Below are 20,202 nucleotides of genomic sequence, written 5' to 3' on the forward strand. Positions count from 1 at the left end.
GTGGTGATAGAGGTGTAGAAGATAGTAAACAGCATGGAAAAAGGTTAATCTGCAACACAACTTCAAATTAAATCATGATAGTAAGACTAGGTGGACAAGTGCAAACTAGCAAAAAGCTTGTTTGGAACTAATGTCAGGAAGTTCCACTTCACAAGAAATCACAAGATCACAAGAAACCCCACAGTGCAGATAGAGGCCATTTCGGCCCATCGAGCCTACACCGACACATATCCCACCCGATCCCCGTAACCCCTACACCAACACATATCCCACTCTATCCCCGCGTATTTAATCCCCCTAACACTAAGGGTCAATTTATCATAGCCAATCAACCTAACCCGCACATCTTTGGACTGTGGGAGGAAACCGGAGCACCCGGAGGAAACCCACGCAAACACGGGGAGAATGTGCAAACTCCACACAGACAGTCACCCGAGGCCAGATTCGAACCCGGGTCCCTGGCGCTGTGAGGCAACAGTGCTAACCACTATGCCACCGTGCTGCCCTCTTCAGACAAAGAGTGAACATGTGGAATGAATATCAGGCAGAGGAGGGGAAGCAAAAATCCTGGAATCACTAACAGTTGGATGTTGTACTGGGGAACTAGGTTCTTGCTGGATGAATGAACCATGTTGAGTCATTATGACTATTCTCATCTATCTTATGAATAGCTTGAAGAAACTAGACTGCATAACCTGTGACCATTACAGTTGTAGGTAGTTGTGCAGATCTTCTTCATCCCATGGATACCTTCCATATCCAATTGGTTGCAATGTATTATCCCATATTTGCAATAATTTAAGGGTTCCAAGCACTTTGTGTCCACTCTTCCCTAATTAAACAGCTTTGAGGGAGGCTAATACTGAAGTAACCTTGGTAAAGTCTTGGCATTTGTGGAATTATCAATGTTTTTGTAGGGTCGGCTACTTCATTATTTAAAAATGAGCTACCAACAGGATGGGAATTCTAATAGTAGACTGCTTTTCTTCTGCTATGGAAAAACAAAAAGCGGTGTTGGAGTTAGTTCCTCTTTTGGTTTGCCCAATAGGTTTTTTTGACGTCATGTTTATGTTCTGTATACCACCTGGATTAACCTTCCATTGCAGTACCATTTTCTTGTTCAAGCTATTTCAATGGCCTCAGGGCGTTGAGAATTTTAGAAAAAGAGGACCTACTGAATGCAATGTGCGGAAGCTAGCATGGTACATTGGTTATCACAAAAGAAACCAGTAATTAAAAAATCACTTGAATCCAACTCTTTTTTAGCAGCAATTAACACACTTGAATTCCAAGTGATGACAATTTGGATTCCAATTCTCCTAAGCTCATCCTCAGCGAGGAACAGTGCATGCAACGTCTCTGCTTCACTAAGGAGCTGCTCTCTGAAATCTGCCACCTGTTGCAGGCAGACCTGCCGCCTCAGAGTAGGGCGAGGATGGCATTGCCAGTGGCTGTGAAGGTGAGCGTGGCCATGAATTTTTATGCATCGGGCTCCTTCCAGGCTGGAGCAGGCGACATTTTCAACATCTCACAGTTCGCCGTCCACCGTTGCATAATGGAGGTCACTGAGGCTCTGTATGCAAAGAGGTGAATACATTTCATTCCCTCTTGCCAGAGAGAAACAGGCGGAGTGAGCACTCGGCTTCGCCAGGATAGCAGGCTTCCCCATGGTGCAGGGTGCCATTGATTGCACACACATTGCTTTGCGGGCACCACATGTGAACTCTGAGATGTGACAACTGGAAGGGATTCCACTTCCTCAATGTCCAGCTGCGACCATACTCAGCACATCACGCAAGTCTATGCTTGGTATCCTGGCAGCGGCCATGATGCCTTCATTCTGCAGCAGTCCACTATGCCATCCACTTTTCAGACAAACCATAGGGTGGCTACTAGACGCCAAGGGCTATCTGCTGACCATCTGGTTCATGACTCGGGTGTGCAACCCAACCACACATGGGCAGCATGCACATATTGAAAGACATGGTGCCACACGGTATTTCAGCGAGTAGACCATTGGGGTGCTTAAACATGCTTCCGCTGCCTGGACTACTCTGGAGGAGTCCTGCAGTTCTCACCAGAGTGCATCTCAAGATTCGGCGTGGTCTGCTGCACAACTTTGCAATCCTAGTAATTGGAGGACAAATTGCTGGACTACTGTGACACCCTGCAAGCCCCTTTCAACACTGATAACCACAGCCATGATGGCAGCAGTCTACGCTTGCGTGGCAGCAAGTTGAGCTTGCATGACCTCAGTCTGAGCTTCCACTGCAGCACTCAGACATTGGGTGACTTCTGCTTGTGCTACAATGGAACGTGAGACATCGGCCATCAGACGCTGCATCATGGTTGGGATCACAAGTGCGCTAATGCAGAGGACTCCTCCATGCTTTTTAACATTGCACTCAGGCTTTCTGGTAGGCCTGCCAATGCACCAAGCATTTAATTATGCATAGCCATTAGCCTTCTTCTGTAGGCCATCTCATTGAAGTCCTCATCCGAGTCCTATGCAGCAGAACTCGTGTGCGACCTCACCCTCCAGGGAGCTGGCACCTGCGCTACCCTTTCCCCCTACCCTGGCTGCAGGCCACTCGTGCCTGGTGTCTCACCACGTGCAAATCCCACGTCTAACCTATCCTATGCGGAGTGTCAGAGCTGGTGGCTGAGAGTGTGAAATCAGGTGACTGCGTGTCTTCTGCATCACTTCCTTCTTCCTCTTGCACTTCCTGCTTGCAGTTCTTGGCTATGTGAAATGAGAAAGACACAAGGGTAGGGTTGTGGTGAGGGGAGCAGGGAAAGCAGGGAGGTGCATGCTTACACCATCTGCAGCTTGCCAATCAGAAGAGATTGTGGGATGAGGGGGAAGTGAGAAGGAGGATTAGGTAGGAGGATACTGTCATCTTGTATTGTTTCAGCCCCGCCGCTGGCCACAGGCTCAGTGATGGCCGCTCCAATTATCTCCTCCTTGGGGGTCAGTTCATGCAGGCACGCCTGTCCCCCGCCGGTTAGGTCCTGCTGCTGCTGGTTGTGAGCCACCTTGTCCTGCAAGAGAAAAGGGAGTGTGTCAGTGAATGTGGTGCAATGTTTTTGGGTAATATGCCTGTCATGGTTGAATAGCTGGCATTGTGTGCAAGGTGTGAGATGTGGGTGTGAGGCTTGCAGAAGTGGCAAGTGTGTGAAGGTGAGGTGAAGCTATGAATGCGAGGTCTGGGTCGTGTTTGATAGAGATTTTTGGTGAGTGCTGGGGGTGTGGTGCATTGAGCAGTGTGTGAGGCTAGTGGTGCAGATGGTGGAATATGGCATTTGAAGGTGAATTCATTGACCTCGACCACTCCTGTGAGGTCATTAAGCTTCTTCCTGCACTGCAACCAGATCCTTGGGATTACACTGCTTGCATTGACAGTGATGGCTATCTGCTCCCATTCACTTCACAGCACATGTCTGGAGAGGCTCCTGGCCCCCTGTGGATACAGGTCACCTCTCCTCCTGCCCACCTCCTACACCAGGGCCTCGAGTGCTGCATCTGAAAATCTGGGAGCCCTCTTTCTGCCAAGTTGTGCCGTCTTCGCTCTTCCTGTAGGTCACAGTCCTCTACAACGACTTCCAATACCTTCTGCAGCCAGAATGCACCTCCCCATTAAGAAGTGCAGGCTAGCTTTAATTGGTGCTAGCCTCGCATAAACCTGCTGAGGTGTGCTGCCTGCATCGGAAGGAACGGGCATGGGGTAAAGGGGTAAGCTCATTTCCGGGCCTTATCCAATTTCTAGGCCACAGGATCATGGATTTAACTCCAAGAACCTTTAGACTTAGATTTAAAGCACAACGAAGTTTGGTGCAACACACACTTTTCAATAATTATTGAAGTTAATGATTGATGCATTTTGAAAGAAAGACTTGCATATATATAGTGCCTTTCACGCCCATTGGACGTCCCAAAGCATTTTACAGTCAATGAAGTACTTTTTGAAGTGTAATCACTGTTGTAATGTAGGAAAAGCAGCAGCCAATTTGCACACAGCAAGCTCCCACAAACAGCAATGCGATAATGACCAGATACAGGAAACTCTCGATTTACCGGCACCTAATAACCGGAAATCTCTGTTAACCGGCAAAATTCAGGACTAGGTTCAGGTAAGTTTTACTTCATACTAGTGGCCGTTCCTGGATCTGTGGCCGTGTAACCGGGGTTCCTGCACCTGTTGCTATGCAACAGGGACGCCTGGATCTGTGGCCGGGGTTCCTGCACCTGTTGCCATGCAACAGGGACGCCTGGATCTGTGGCCGTGTACGGGACTCTCGTACCTTTCACTATACCTCTCTGTAATCCGGACTTCTTGATAAACCGGCACCACGCCGGTCTTGTCGGTGCCGGATAAAAAAGTTACCTGTAATTGGTTTTAATGATGTTGATTGAGTAATAAGTATTGGCCAGGGCACCAGGGATAACTCCCCTGCTCTTCTTCAAAATAGTGTCATGGGGTCTTTTACGTCCACCTGAGGGGGCAGACGGGGCATAGAAACATAGAAGATAGGAGCAGGAGTAGGCCATTCGGCCCCTCGAGCCTGCTGCGCCATTCAATGCGATCATGGCTGATCATCCAAATTCAGTACCCTGTCCCTGCCTTCTCTCCATATCCCTTGATCCCTTTAGCCTTAAGAAATATATCTAACTCCTTCTTGAATATATTTAATGAATTGGCCTCTACTGCCTTCTGTGGTAGAGGATGCCACAGGTTCACCACTCTCTGGGTGAAAAAATTCCTCATCTCTGTCCTAAATGGTTTACCCCTTATCCTTAGACTGTGATCCCTGGTTCTGGACTCCCCGGCCATCAGGAACATCCTTCCTGCATCTAGTCTGTCTAGTCCTGTTAGAATTTTATAAGTTTCAATGAGATCCCCTCTCATTCTTCTAAACTCCAGTGAGTATAAGCCCAGTCGACCCAATCTCTCCTCATACGTCATTCCTGCCATCCCAGGTATCAGCCTGGTGAATCTTCGCTGCACTCCCTCCATGGCAAGAACATCTTTCCTTAGATAAGGCGACCAAAACTGCACACAATACTCAAGATGTGGTCTCACCAAGGCCCTGTACAACTGCAGCAAGACATCCTTGTTCCTGTACTCAAACACTCTCACTACGAAGGCCAACATACCATTTGCCTTCTTAACCGCCTGCTGCACTTGCATGCTTACCTTCAGCGACTGGTGCACAAGGACACCCAGGTCTCGTTGCACTTCCCCTTCTCCCAATCTATTGCCATTCTGATAATAATCTGCCTTCCTGTTTTTGACACCAAAGTGGATAACCTCGCATTTATCCATGTTATATTGCATCTGCCATGCTTCTGCCCAATCACCCAACCTGTCCAAATCATACTGGAGTTTCTCGGTATCCTCCTCACAGCAAACACGCCCACCCAGCTTTGTGTCGTCTGCAAACTTGGAGATATTACATCTAGTTCCCTCGTCTAGATCATTTATATATATTGTGAATAGCTGGGGTCCTAGGACCGATCCCTGCGGTACCCCACTAGTCACTGCCTGCCACTCGGAGAAAGACCCGTTTATTCCAACTCTTTGCTTTTTGTCTGCCAACCAGCCTCGGTTTAACAGCTCATCCGAAAGATTTGAGTAACAAAATGCAATACATTTGGAGTAACAAAATGTGGAACAGTTATAACATATATTCTCTTTTATTCAAAGGGCTAAATCAAATATCTAGATACATCACATGTGTCTGTGATATAATTGGAATGTTTATTATGCTCATCAGCTGTCATCAAGGAATCACAGCCAAATAGCCTAGGCTTTATTCAGCCGTTAGTAGCTGCCGACTAAAGTGAGCAAGATATTTGTGTTTGATATTGGGCTTGTGGGTCAGTGAGTTAGCCTGATGGAATTTAGAAATGTAAACTAAAAATAGCTTGGGTACAGTGTGATAGTTAACAATGTATTCAGCAGAACCAGTTATGACCTGTTGCATGATTAAGATGAATAGAAACATTAATAAGAACATAAGAAGTAGGAGCAGGAGTAGGCCATACGGCCCCTCGGGCCTGCTCCGCCATTCAATAGGATCATGGCTGATCCGAATCTAGACTCACGTCCACTTCCCTGCCCTCTCCCCGTAACCCCTAATTCCCTTATCTGCTAGGAAACTGTCTATCTCCGTTTTAAATTTATTTAATGTTGCAGCTTCCACAGCTCTCTGGGGTAGCAAATTCCATAGATTTACTACCCTCTGAGTGAAGAAGTTTCTCCTCATCTCAGTTTTGAAAGGGCAGCCCCTTATTCTAAGATTATTCCCCCTAGTTCTAGTCTCAACCTTCAGTGGAAACATCCTCACCGCATCCACCCGATCAAGCCCCGTCGCAATCTTATATGTTTCGATAAGATCGCCTCTCATTCTTCTGAACTCCAATGAGTAGAGGCCCAACCTACTCAACCTTTCCTCATACGTCAACCCCCTCATCTCCGGAATCAACCGAGTAAACCTTCTCTGAACCGCCTCGAGAGCAAGTATATCTTTTCTTAAATATGGAAACCAAAACTGCACGCAGTATTCCAGGTGTGGCCTCACCAATACCCTGTATAACTGCAGCAAGACTTCCCTGTTTTTATACTCCATCCCCCTTGCAATAAAAGCCAAGATTCCATTGGCCTTCCTGATCACCTGCTGCACCTGCATACTAACTTTTTGTGTTTCATGCACCAGGACCCCCAGATCCCTTTGTACTGTAGCACTTTGCAGTTTCTCTCCATTTAGATAATAACTTGCTCTTTGATTTTTTCTGCCAAAGTGCATAACCTCACACTTTCCAATATTATATTCCATCTGCCAAATCTCTGCCCACTCACTTAGCCTGTCTATGTCCTTTTGCAGGTTTTTTATGTCCTCCTCACTCACTGCTTTCCCTCCCATCTTTGTATCGTCGGCAAACTTGGATATGTTGCACTCGGTCCCTTCCTCCAAATCGTTAATATAGATTGTAAAGAGTTGGGGTCCCAGCACTGACCCCTGCGGAGCACCACTAGTTACTGATTGCCAGCCCGAGAACGAACCATTTATCCCAACTCTTTGTTTTCTGTTAGATAGCCAATCTTCCACCCATGCCAGTATATTACCCCCAATCCCGTGATTTTTTATCTTGATCAGTAATCTTTTGTGTGGAACCTTGTCAAATGCCTTTTGGAAGTCCAAATACACTACACCCACTGGTTCCCCTTTATCCACCCTGTATGTTACGTCCTCAAAGAATTCGAGCAAATTTGTCAAACATGACTTCCCGTTCATAAAACCATGCTGACTCTGTCCTATTAAATTATGTTTATCCAAATGTTGTGTTACTGTTTCCTTAATAATGGACTCCAACATTTTGCCAACCACAGATGTTAGGCTAACTGGTCTATAGTTTCCAGCTTTTTGTCTACTTCCCTTCTTAAATAAGGGTGTTACATTAGCAGTTTTCCAATCTGCCAGGACCTTTCCTGAGTCCAGGGAGTTTTGGAAAATAATCACCAATGCATCCACAATCCCTACTGCTACTTCTCTCAAGACCCTAGGATGTAGGCCATCAGGTCCGGGGGATTTATCCGCCTTAAGTCCCATTATTTTACCGAGTACCATCTCCTTAGTGATTTTAATCGTGTTTAGCTCCTCCCCCCCCCCATTGCCCCATTAATCATGTGGCACTGAATGTTTGTATACCAACGCCCTGCGATTAAGAGTTGTGGCGCATTTTGTGCTCAAGATTCCTCACTTGGTATTTCTTTTTCTTACCCCATCCACTACATCCTTCCAAATTTTCTTCCCTAGCTCTTGAAAGTGCCAATTCATGCTGAAGTATAATTCCACTGATGTTTCCTACCCTCCAATACCTCAACCAAGTGGCCAGTCTTTATGTGAATCTAGACAGGCTATACGAGAATTACAGCTGAACCCTTTCTAAACCCAGGAACACTGAGGCTAATTGAAGTATCCCTACCACATCAGCGGAGATCAAGTAATGCAGCACACAGTGGGATTGAACCTGGGCTTTTTCTGTCTGTGTGGTTCATGTCCACATTGGATAGTGTACTTGGCAAGAAATAATAGAATTTTTAAATTCTTAAAACAAAACTGCTTTTTTGCACATAGGGTCTTCAATTCTCTGAGGTAACTATTCTCTTTAAAAAAAAAAGTGCTTTTAGACCTGAGTTATATATCAGTAGATTTGGTCAAAGCTAAATCTACTCACTTATATATAAATAAAAGGTTAAACAATCAACATGTTTTCAACTGTAAAAATCGTAACCCAATTAACATTTTGCTTCATAAAATATGGATTTTTGTTTAAAAGCCAAAATTCTGTGCAAATGTGTAAAACAAATTTAACAGATGACGTGGTATAACATTATGGAGAATTATCCAGAATACCGTTAAAAGAAACAGCAAGGGTATCCTCCCTTGCCACCAATGATAAAAACTGCAACAAGTTGGTTTTCAAAAATTACACAGTAGCAGCAGGGCCTGGAAAACCAAGCTATTAAAAATATATATATACAAGCAACCCTATAATAAGCTAAGTTAAGGCTATTGCTGTGCTGATCATTTGGAATTCCTTTTTATTCAGATGGATAGAAGTTAAATAAATGGTGACAACCCTAGTCTTCTGCAATAAAAATACTTTTACCCATAATCCTGGACATATCTGCAGTTTCCAATTACAGAAAAATCTCCCTCCCATCTTTAAAAGATAGTCGATGGTACAGGCAGGCAATCTTTGCATGCAAACAGCTAGACAAAAATGAATGAAGCATTTATATAAAGCACAATTTCACCAACTATCCTGCATATCTATTGGCAATTTTTAAAAAGGTGATTGGATTCATGCTGTATCCATCTTGTATGTAAGCATATTTCTTCAATTATATGGACCTGCTACTATTTAATCCATATCATGCTGTATATGTAAAACAAATTAATATTGCATGGCAATAGTGCTACCTAGCACTCCCAGAGATACTCCCAGGATACACAGCTCAGGAACTCAAAAGCAGAACAACGCATTTACATAGCACTTTTGGCTTGGTAAAACATCCCAAGGTGCTTCACAGGAGCGATTACCGAGCTAAATTTGACACCAAGCCACATAAGGAGATGTTGGGACAGGTGACCAAAAGTTTGGTCAAAGAGGTAGTTTTTGAGGAGCATCTTAGGGTTCAAAGAATCACAGAAACCCCACAGTGCAGATAGAGGCCATTTCGGCCCATCGAGCCTGCACCGACACATATCCCACCCGATCCCCGTAACCCCTACACCAACACATATCACACCCTATCCCCGTAACCCCACATATTTAATCCCCCTAACACTAAGGATCAATTTTATCATAGCCAATCAACCTAACCCGCACATCTTTGGATTGTGGGAGGAAACCGGAGCACCCGGAGGAAACCCACGTAAACACGGGGAGAATGTGCAAACTCCACACAGACAGTCACCCGAGGCCGGATTCGAACCCGGGTCCCTGGCGCTGTGAGGCAACAGTGCTAACCACTATGCCACCGTGCTGCCCTTGGAGGAAGAGGTGGAGAGGGAATTCCAGAGCTTGGAGCCTTGGCAGCTGATGGCACAGCCGCCAATGGTGGAGCGATTGAAGTCGGGGATATGTGGCAGGCCAGAGTTGGAGGAGCGCAGAGATCTCGGAGGCTTGCGGGGCTGGAGGAGGTTGCAGAGATTGAAAGGAGCAAGGCTATGGAGTGATTTGAAAACAAAGGAAGAGAATTTTAAAATCAAGGTGTTGCCAGACTGGGAACCAGTGTGAATCAGCAAACACAGGGGTGATGGGTGAACGGGACTTGGTGCGAGTTAGGACACGGGCAGCAGAGTTTACTATAAATTCAGAACAGATTTATTACAGTCATTACTCAAAAAAAACTTCTCCTTTAGAAGCATGGCTCATTTTCCTATTTCGAAGTTAGTTATTTCTGTGACCAGGTGGTGCAGTGGGTTCAGACACTGTTCTTTCAACTCTGACTTTGGTTAGAATCCTGAATATCTTTTCTCTCTCCATTGTTTGTGAGAGTCCAAAGTGAGAAATGTTTCAGCAGACTCAAGATAGTTGCTAATGGATACAGGTCGTCAATTAAAGTAACTGGCAAATTTAAGATAATTGGCAAAAGAACCAGAAGCAAAATGAGGAGAATTTTTTTACGCGAGTTGTTGCGATCAGGAATGCACTGTGTGAAAGGGCGGTGGAAGCAGATTGAATAGTAACTTTCAAAAGACAATTGGATAAATACTTGAAGGGGATACATTTGCACGTCTATGGGGAAAGGGCAGGAGAATGAGTCTAATTGGATAGCTCATTTCCATTTGAGTAATCTTAATCATCACGCTGTTTGAAATATCAGAACTCTAAAACACCAGGGGGTCGATTTTAACTCAGGTGTGGGGAATTGTCGGGTTCCCCGAATTTGGCGTTTCCCTCACGAATCTAAATGGGGGTGTGAGATTGATGCAATTTTAACTCAATTGGCCAATTGATTTCCAATGTGTGGGAACCCTTGGCAAATGAGTATTTCCAGTCAGAAAGTCGCATAATATGACGTCATTATTGCTGCTGCATTTAGGGTCTGCAACAAGCCTTGCTTCTTCTGCAGGCTGCCAACCTTTTGGCATTTGCTGATACACTGAGCTGGAAGCAGAATGGCAAGAGATGGAAGCAGAATGGCAAGAGAAAGACCGAGGTCTGCATCCCGTTTTGACGACGTTGCCCTGCAGGCTTTAGTGGCGGGGGCAAGAGCTCACAAGGAGGTGTTCTTCCCTTCTTCAGGGAGGAAGATGCCTCCCCAGCAGACAAAGGCTGCGTGGCTGCAAGTGGCAGAGGAGGTCAACTCCTTATCGGCTACCTGCAGAACCTGGATACAGTACAGGAAGAGATTTCATGACTTTCAGCACACTGGAAAAGTGAGTATGAAGTTCCCATCACTCTCAATCTGATCTCCATTGCCTCTCCTCACCAGCACTCAGCTTTAGCAATCTCTTCCTCCACATCCCACTTGACACTGACATCCATGCACCCTTACCCATTCCCTCTCTCTCTATGCTCACATTCACCTAACTATTCAACTATGCAGCCCTCACACTCCCCATCACTCTGATGCTATGAAAACAACTGACAACACACAGGGAGGGCCCTTGGTCTTGCCACCTCACTCCATCTTTGTCTCCTTCTAAGCACCTATGCTATGGATTCTCTACACACACTCCTTCATTCTCACTCAAACTCCACTTGTCTCCCTCATTGCAGGAAAAGAGAGCTCACAATAAAAGAGAATGAGCGAGGACAGGAGGAGGGCCACCATCAGTAGCCCACCTCACCCCCTGGGAGGAGGCGGTCCTGGAGATCGTAGGACTGGAGGATGAGGCCCAAGTGGGGGACGGACAGACGGGTGCATCACAGCAAGCTGGTGACAGAATCGTTTTCCATCTCTCTCATTGACATTGCATAAGTCGCTGATAATGATTCTGAAGCTATAACAGGTGGACCTATGATCATCTGCAATATGCAATGTGCATGTAACCTTGGCATCACATCTCTGACTCTTACCTTTACTCCCTCCCCCACAGGACCATCGAGAACCCCCGTCCCCACTAGCCAGGAGGAAGAGCCTGAGCTTCCAGACTCCTCAGAGGAATCTGCAACCTCTGAGGGCGCAGCGTCAGCAGAATTCAGCGCACCCAACACCAGCGCAGACACTCACACCTCGGTGGGACCTTCAGGACATAGAGTAGTGTTGTCACCTGGTGTATCACAGCTCACAAGTGAGCATCAGCAGATTGTGGAGGCAGGGACAGCAGTGGAGAGTGCTAGTCGGAGGGCGCAGGAATCTGCCAGCTCGGCTCAGCTGCATGTCGACCCTCTGCCTCTGGGTCCATCCATAAGATCAGCGGGGCTGGAACTCCAGGAACAGATGCAGGAGTCTCTGGCAGGTTTTGTCTCCAGGGTCGATGTGAGTGTGGAGCGAATGGAGGAGTCCATAGCGAACATGAGCAGAGCCTTTGTGGAGTCATTGGCGCATGAACGCATCACCATGGAAAGGATGGCAACCTCCATGGAGGAGATAAGTCGCCAGGGTATGGAAAACATGGTGAGTGTTCATAATAGAATGACATCTCTTGAGGAGCAATGGGCATCTATTGAAGAGAGAAACCAGACCTTCATGGAAGTCCTTCTGAGTAGTACTGCCAGTGCAGATATGGGTCCCCATGGCCCCCTGATGTGCAGCAAGGTACTCTCAAGCCACTTCCAAGCGCTGGCCCCTTCTGGCCTGTGCAGCTTCAGGTGGATGAGCAGCAGCCTGGCGCTCCTGTTGCTGTTGTTCCTGGTTCTGCTGGTGCCGTGGCTGGTGTTTGAGCTCATCCAATGCCCAGAAGGGAAGGAAATAAATGGCTCCCATGCTTCTGGTATATGCCTCCGTTGAGGAAGCGCTGAGTGAAGGTGGCGAGCGGGGTTTCCCAGGAGGTCACACTGGAGATGTGTGTGAGGCTCCAACCTTCCACAGGTGTGGTTAAGCCTGGTAAAAGTTGCCCCAGGCCTGAAACAACAAAGTCCTGCCACCTGCAAATGATGACTGATCAAATCTCGCCAGGTTTCACAGGCGTGATCCCCACCAGGCGTGTTTTACGTGGGAAAAGGGTTAAAAATGCAAGGGCATGTTAAAATGGGATTATAAAGGCCAATTATTGCTGATTAAGGGCCTTAAAGACCAGTCCCACCTGTTGGGAGGCGGGACTGATTTGGGACCATCAGACACGCCTGGGTTAAAATGGCTCGGGGTCGGGAACCAGGCGGGGAGGGGTCCCGACCCCCAGTTTTTGCAATTTTAACCCCCCACACACCTCAAAGCCCGCCTCACGGCTGAGTTAAAATCAACCCCCAGATGTTTTCTATCTTGTCATTCTCCTTCTCCATACCATTCTGCAGCTGAACAGGTAGACAGTCAACTAGTTCCTAGGGCTCTGCTCTAATCTTATGGGATCTTACGCAAAGGTGGGAGTTCTTGCATCTAGTCTTTGATACTGGAGAATATTAGGTCTATTAAGATGATTGATGTGTATCTGATAATTTAACCAAGGACACTACCGCTTCATACATATTAACTTACTTGTGGGCAGCCTTAACGTCAGGGAGAGTGAAGGGGAGTTGGATCGTTAGGAGCTGGGTACAAAGGCATTGAGTAAAGAAGTGGATTGTATTAAGCTCAGCAAACAATAATGCAGGGCAGCTGCATCTGGTAAATGCTCCTATTGTACCCCGGGCAACTACTGAAATGACAGGTACCAGCATTATTATTGTATCTAAAAATAGTAATATTAGTGTAAAATGGGGGAGGGAGAAAGAGAATGGGGAGTTACCCTTATTCCTGATTCAACCATTGTTTCATTCCTGTATATTATGATATCAGTGAGATGGGGTCAAGCGATAGTTAGTGGAAATGAGAAGTCACCACATGCACTGATGGGACATATTAAATGTGACCATCCTCAAAAGTCAGAACACCATCTTTGCTCTTCATTTTGTTTGCACATTTTTTTAAAAATGCCAAATACTGAGGGAGGAGTTTGCTTTCCAAAAAAGGTCAAATTATACAGACGTTAAAGCCATTAAAAATTAACAGTACCTGACTTTGAAATCTTTCACATTAAGACGAGAACTTCAGTTAAAAAGTGTTAAATTATTAAAAACGCAGAATCCAAGCATTGGCATTTGTGATGCAACCTCAAATCCAGCTTCTTAGTGGGTGGGTGGGGCTATTGGTCTATGCCAAATTTAAATAGTTCCCATCTTGCCAGTTTTCTAAATGCAAACTAAGAATCCAATAAGGAGTCACTTTGAAAAATTTGCTTAAAATAAAATAGCTTACGGAGGTCACTAATTAAAAAGGCACCAAATCTGTGACAGAAGGTTAGTGGAAAACCCAACATCTAAAACTCTCTGATTTTCACCAAATTCCACAAGGGACTTTGAGATGACAAGTTAGGATTCAAGTAAGGCATGAACATCCATTCCAATGCACAGTTGAGTTGATTCATAACATTTCAGTTCACAAAAAGAATCCAAGAAAGGAAGTTCCAGTTTAAAAAAAAGCCAAAAAGAAATTTAAAAGTTGATGCATCATTTTTTAAGAGATTCCAGAATAGAACAAGTCGATACTGTAGTTTGAAATGGGCCCTTTTTGATAAGAATTCTGTGTTTGAATGAAATTCAATTAAAACTTATTGAATTGAACACTAATTGACTGACTCCTTTTCCCAGATTTTTCTATGTAGTTATAGAGCTGATAAATTGAAGAACCCCCTTTCATCAGAACTGAAAGTTCATCGACCTGAAACATTAACTCGGTTTCTCCCTCCACAGATGCTGCCTGACCTGCTGAGTATTTCCAGCATTTTCTGTTGAATGTTTTGCCTACTACAGAATATGCCTTATCATACGAATTAAACTGGACATCATCTTACCTAGTGTTAACTCAGTCCAGATTTGGAGAAATTGAAGGAATACACATGCATAAGTCACAAAGACCCAGTCCAGAATGAGGGAGTTTCACTGTTACACTCCCGGGTGCTGTTACCACATCAGTAGATATAGAACAGTGGAAGTCAACTTCTATAAGAAGCAGGCGACCAGACTACTTACAGGAGCGACTGACAGCATGGAACCAGAGTAAAAATACTCAAAGATCACAAGTATTTGTGATCAAATTCCTTTTTAAATGGGGTGCTGATGGTGAGACGCTAGTAAACCAATGGTGTGATTTTGTTTTCCCTACAAGGTCCAATTTAAAACTTCATTTCATTAGTTTCACATTTTAAGAATTCTCTTCTGTGATTGCAAACTTTCTGCATTTTCAAACATTGCTCTAGGCTGTGTGTTAAGATTTCTTAAGCATGCTAGAAAAATTAAAATAAAACTAAATGTATGAATCAACTGGGGCGAGCTAAATGACTGGCTCAGCACTGGCAAAGGCGCCTGGAAGTGTGTGACCCACTTGTCTGCTTGGGTGGGAAAGAAGTAAAGCAAAATTGGAGTGGGAGTTTGAGAATACAAGCTATAACTTTTTTTCTAATCTCGAATTAAGTTTTGCCGGACAGTTACCAAAATATGAGAGGCAAGATTATTTTATTCTATTTGTGTCTGTTAATTTAACATGTTTCTTCAAAATAGTGCTAAAAAATAAAATTATCCTCTTTCGTTACGGTTACTGGATTTTAGAGAGTCACAAGTCACATTTATTGCCCTGCAAAGCTTTTAATGCCTTACATAAAACATGTTAACATCTAACTTCATAGTACATTCAGCAAATGTCAGGGCTGCAGCTCACAAACATGAAATTAGAAATATTATAGTACTGTACACACATAATGAACAGCTATTGTGTATTCAAATAATACACAAGGCTGAAAAATTCCAGAAAGAGTGGGTTGTGAAACTGGAATTAGGATTACAGGTTTTCTTAGTCTTACCGTCTTTACTATCCATAGATTTAGCTACTTCCAGTTCAAATGCATCCTGCATCTGTTGACCCCGAAAACGCTTTAGGTGTTCAGCTTCAATCAGATCACTGTCTTCCTCTTCCAAAGGTTGCCACGTACCATCAACAAACCACTGGCCACGCATGACTATAATCTTATCAGACTCTGCAAAGTCAAAGACAACACAAGCATATTTAATTGCAGAAAGCAAAATCTGGCATGCTGCAAAATCACTGAACTTTTTTCCTGAAATATACTAGTAGAACAAGGAGCAAAATACTGTAGCTGTTTTCACTACAGATGCTGAATGTCCTGCTGGGTGTATTCAAGATTTTCTGTTTTTGTTTCACACTACTGGAACAGTGGAAGGGGGAAAGAGAGAAAGGAGAGGGAGAAAAGGAACAATCTGCAACTAGATTGTACTGTACAGGATGTTAAAAACAAGACACAGGCAGTACAAGTAACTCTTATTTTCTACCCATTTCATTATTTCTAAGAGTTCACTGTTGGGAAGAAAGCTTTCTCTGTCTGCAGGATGCAAGAGTCCTATATGAAATGAGTTTGCACAGTTCCAATCGATATGAACCTAATTGCTAATCTCACTTGGAGATAGCCAACATGGGAGATGAAAAATGTTACCAGTGCAGTTGGAGGTGCGCTTCTCTGGTTGGGGCTCAAACATATTGGTGGGACAAAGTGGTTGGAGCTTTACTAGCATGTTATTGTGCTACGTTTTATCTGGGAGACCTTGATGCTGACATTGGATGCTGACAATGTTCCATTCCCCTGCACTAAGATCTCTCACCATGATGTATATAGAAATTCACCAAAAAAAATTACAATGTTTAAATAAGAAACCATGTGAGGAGCTAGTCGTGTACCAAATGAAGGAGATCAAACTCCTTTACTCCAGACTAGCCATTTCTATTTCCCCCTGCTGTTTGACATCCACTGTTTTGTCTTCCTTAATGTAATATAAAGACCGGAGCTGAGCAGCGGACCTGAGAGAGGCACAGAGTCAGTGAGAGGAGGATAAAAAGAGCGCAGAGAGGAGGCCTGGGACCGGAGCTGAGCGGCAGACCTGCGAGAGGCACAGAGTCAGCGAGAGGAGGATAAAGAGAGCACGGAGAGGAGGCTGGGGACCGGAGCTGAGCGGCAGACCTGCGAGAGGCACAGAGTCAGCGAGGGGAGGATAGAAAGAGCGCGGAGAGGAGGCCTGGGACCAGAACTGAGCGGCGGACCTGCGAGAGGCACAGAGTCAGCGAGAGGAGAGAGAGAGAAGTAAAAAGTAATCGAAGTGTGACATCACCAGAAAGCAGGTAAGTGATTGGTTGGTGAGTATTTCTCTCTTTCTCGCTTTTTTTCAAACTTAAATTTTGTGGTTTATAGTTTCTAGGGTCTCTGTTGTGTAGCAGGGACTGCTGGTAAACAAGGGCCCTGGAGTAGATCATTTAATTGTAGTGTAATTGGTGGGATTGATTTGATTTAATTTAATTTGAATTAATTAAAGAGTAATTCATGGCAGTACAGCTCGGCACCGTGGTATGCTCCTCCTGCACTATGTGGGAAATCAGGGACACTTCCTGTGTCCCTGACGACCATGTGTGCGGAAAGTGTATCCAGCTGCAGCTACTGGCAGACCGCATTGCAGCACTGGAGCTGCGAATGAATACTGGAGCATTTGCAATGCTGAGGACGTCATGGATAGCACGTTTAATGAGTTGGTCACACCGCAGGTAAAGGCTGCACAGGCAGGAAGGGAATGGGTAATTGCCAGGCAGAGTAGTAGGCGCAGGCAGATAGTGCAGGGGTCCCTTGTGGCCAGCCCCTCTCAAACAGATATACTGCTTTGGATATTGTTGAGGGCGATGGCTTATCGGGGGAAGACAGCAGCAGCCAACTTCCTGGCACCGTGGGTGGTTCTGCTGCACAGGACGGGAGGAAAAAGAGTGGGAGAGCTTTAGTAATAGGGGATTCTATTGTAAGGGGAATAGATAGGCGTTTCTGCGGCCGCAAACGAGACTCCAGGATGGTATGTTGCCTCCCTGGTGCAAGGGTCAAGGATGTCTCGGAGTGGCTGCAGAGCATTTTGGAAGGGGAGGGTGAACAGCCAGTTGTCGTGGTGCATATAGGTACCAACGATAGGTAAAAATCAGGATGAGGTCCTAAAAGTTGAATATAGGGAGTTAGCAGGTAAATTAAAAAATAGGACCTCAAAAGGTAGTAATCTCAGGATTGCTACCAGTGCCACGTGCTAGTCAGAGTAGAAATAGAAGGATATTTCAGATGAATACGTGGCTAGAGGAATGGTGCAAGGGAGAGGGATTCAAATTCCTGGGAAATTGGATCCGGTTCTGGGGAAAGTGGTACCAGTAATAACTGGACGGTTTGCACCTGGGCAGGACCGGGACCGATGTCCTAGGGGCAATGCTTGCTAGTGCTGTGGGGGAGGGTGTAAACTAAAATGGCAGGGGGTTGGGAACCTGTGCAGGGGGACAGAGGAAAGGGAAACAAAGATAGAAGCAAAAGACAGGAAGGAGAAAAGCAAAAGTGGCAGTCAGAGAAATCAAGGGTTTAAATCAACATGGCCACAGTAAATAATAATTCTAAAAGGTCTAAGAGTGTTAAAAGCACAAGCCTGAAGGCTTTGTGTCTTAATGCGAGGAGCATTCGTAATAAGGTGGGAATTAGCTGCACAACTAACTGTCTAATTGGACCCACCGAACTGTGAGTATCTGCGCTGGTGCATGACTGTAGGTTCTGTGATGGTGCACCCTCAGAAGGAATTGTGTGCAGTTTTGGTCACCTTACCTGAGGAAGGACGTTCTTGCCATGGAAGGAGTGCAGCGAAGATTCACCAGGCTGATACCTGGGATGGCAGGAATGACGTATGAGGAGAGATTGTGTCGATTGGGCTTATACTCACTGGAGTTTAGAAGATTGAGAGGGGATCTCATCGAAACCTATAAAATTCTGTCAGGCCTGGACAGACTAGATGCAGGAAGGATGTTTATGATGGCCGGGGAGTCCAGAACCAGGGGTCACAGTCTAAGGATAAGGGGTAAGCCATTTAGGACAGAGATGAGGAGGAATTTCTTCACCCAGAGAGTGGTGAACCTGTGGAATGCTCTACCACAGAAGGCAGTTGAGGCCAATTCATTAAGTATATTCAAGGAGTTAGATATATTTCTTTAGGCTAAAGGGATCAAGGGATATGGGGAGAAGGCAGGGACAGGGTACTGAGTTTGGATGATCAGCCATGATCTCATTGAATTGCGGAGCAGGCTCAAGGGGCCGAATGGCCTACTCCTGCTCCTATCTTCTATATTTCTATGTAACTTGGAGCCACCTACCTGTAAATCAGGAACATTTTAGAAATGCAAGTTGTTGTTACAGGTTTCAGGAAAATTCTGCCCTTCATAACGGACATGAAGAGGACCTGTCTGATCAGCATCTGAATCTCACCAAAGATAAAGGCCGCAAAGTTAATCGCGCTGAGGGGGCGGGTTTGGAGGCGGGTCCGCTGTCAAAATAGCAAAGATTGACAGCGGAAATTAGACCCACTGTCAACCAGCCTCCACACGAGTCTCCCAGGTGTCGGGTCTGTCAGCGCAGAATTAACCCGACACCAAGCGGCGGGGGATACAATTCAGGTACTTAACTGGCTTGTTAAGAGCCAATTTAAGAGTATTGAGGTTTAATCTAATTTTACCTTCTCCCCTGCTGTTCGCGGAACACGCCAGCTGAACCTGGTGTGTTTTGAGTCTGCTCTGATGATTGTGAAAAGCTGACAGCTGCAGAAGTGGTGTCAAGGATGCCAGGTTGCAGATGGTGAGTTTCAGAACACAGAAAATGTTGATTACTGCATTTTTAATACATAGGGATTTCTTTAGCTTACAAGTTTTTAGATCAAACTGTATGTCATGTGCCACCTCATTGGGAGAACCTCTCTCTCACCAGTGACAGATCGCTTCTGTCATCTCACCTGCAGCTGCCATCTACTCCAGCAACATTGGAGCTAATGGAACAATCAGACCGTGGTCCTCCGAATACTTCTACGACCAGCCCCAACACCAACATCACCAACCTTCTCTGCCATCACCTCATGCTGTACTGGACACAGGGCATCAGCCCTTGAACAAAATTGCTGGCTGGGAGTCCATAGTCACCATAGCCAGATTTTCTTCACTTGATGCTGTAAACCCTGGCTTCTACATGATGCACCAGGTTGACACCATTCCACACCAGCCATGTGAAACACCCCTTTAATGTCCAAGCCATTCCATGCACACTCATCACTATAGCCAGGGGGAATAGTTAAGACTGAACAATCACTGGAACTCAGTAAGACACTTCTCAAGGTACGCTCAGGTCTGTCCAATAAGGGGCACTTTTTGAAAAAGAGATTTCACTGTATGACAACACATTACCAAAAACTTCACATGGACATTTGCTAAACCTTTCAAGTGCCTACCCTTGTGTGTTGTTAGTTGGTTTGCTTGCAGTAGGATGAGGGCGAGTGTGAGGGGTAGTGAGATGCGGAAGTGATAAAGTAGATAGAGAGGGTTGGGTGGAGGTGCAAGGTAAGTTGGTGTCTTGGGGAGGTCTCTTCCGCCCTTGGAAGGGAAGAGAATCTCCCTGCGTGCTGTGACTCCCTCCATAAGTATATGGAGGGAGTCA

At 45.4% G+C, this 20,202-nt stretch overlaps 1 protein-coding gene across 1 annotated transcript in view; it reads right to left on the reverse strand.

The window, feature by feature from the left end:
- The window catches only part of ddhd1b (DDHD domain containing 1b), a 112,038-nt gene that overhangs the window by 61,543 nt on the left and 30,293 nt on the right, over positions 1-20,202 (reverse strand). The window contains exon 2 of the mRNA XM_086003202.1: positions 15,514-15,687. Coding sequence (XP_085859328.1) covers positions 15,514-15,687 — 174 coding nt within the window. The remainder of the gene's footprint in view (positions 1-15,513; positions 15,688-20,202) is intronic.

Source organism: Somniosus microcephalus, chromosome 12 (assembly GCF_052327205.1).
Source record: "Somniosus microcephalus isolate GS21.2 chromosome 12, FLI_Smic_1.0, whole genome shotgun sequence".
In the NCBI taxonomy this organism is placed as follows: Eukaryota; Metazoa; Chordata; class Chondrichthyes; order Squaliformes; family Somniosidae; genus Somniosus; species Somniosus microcephalus.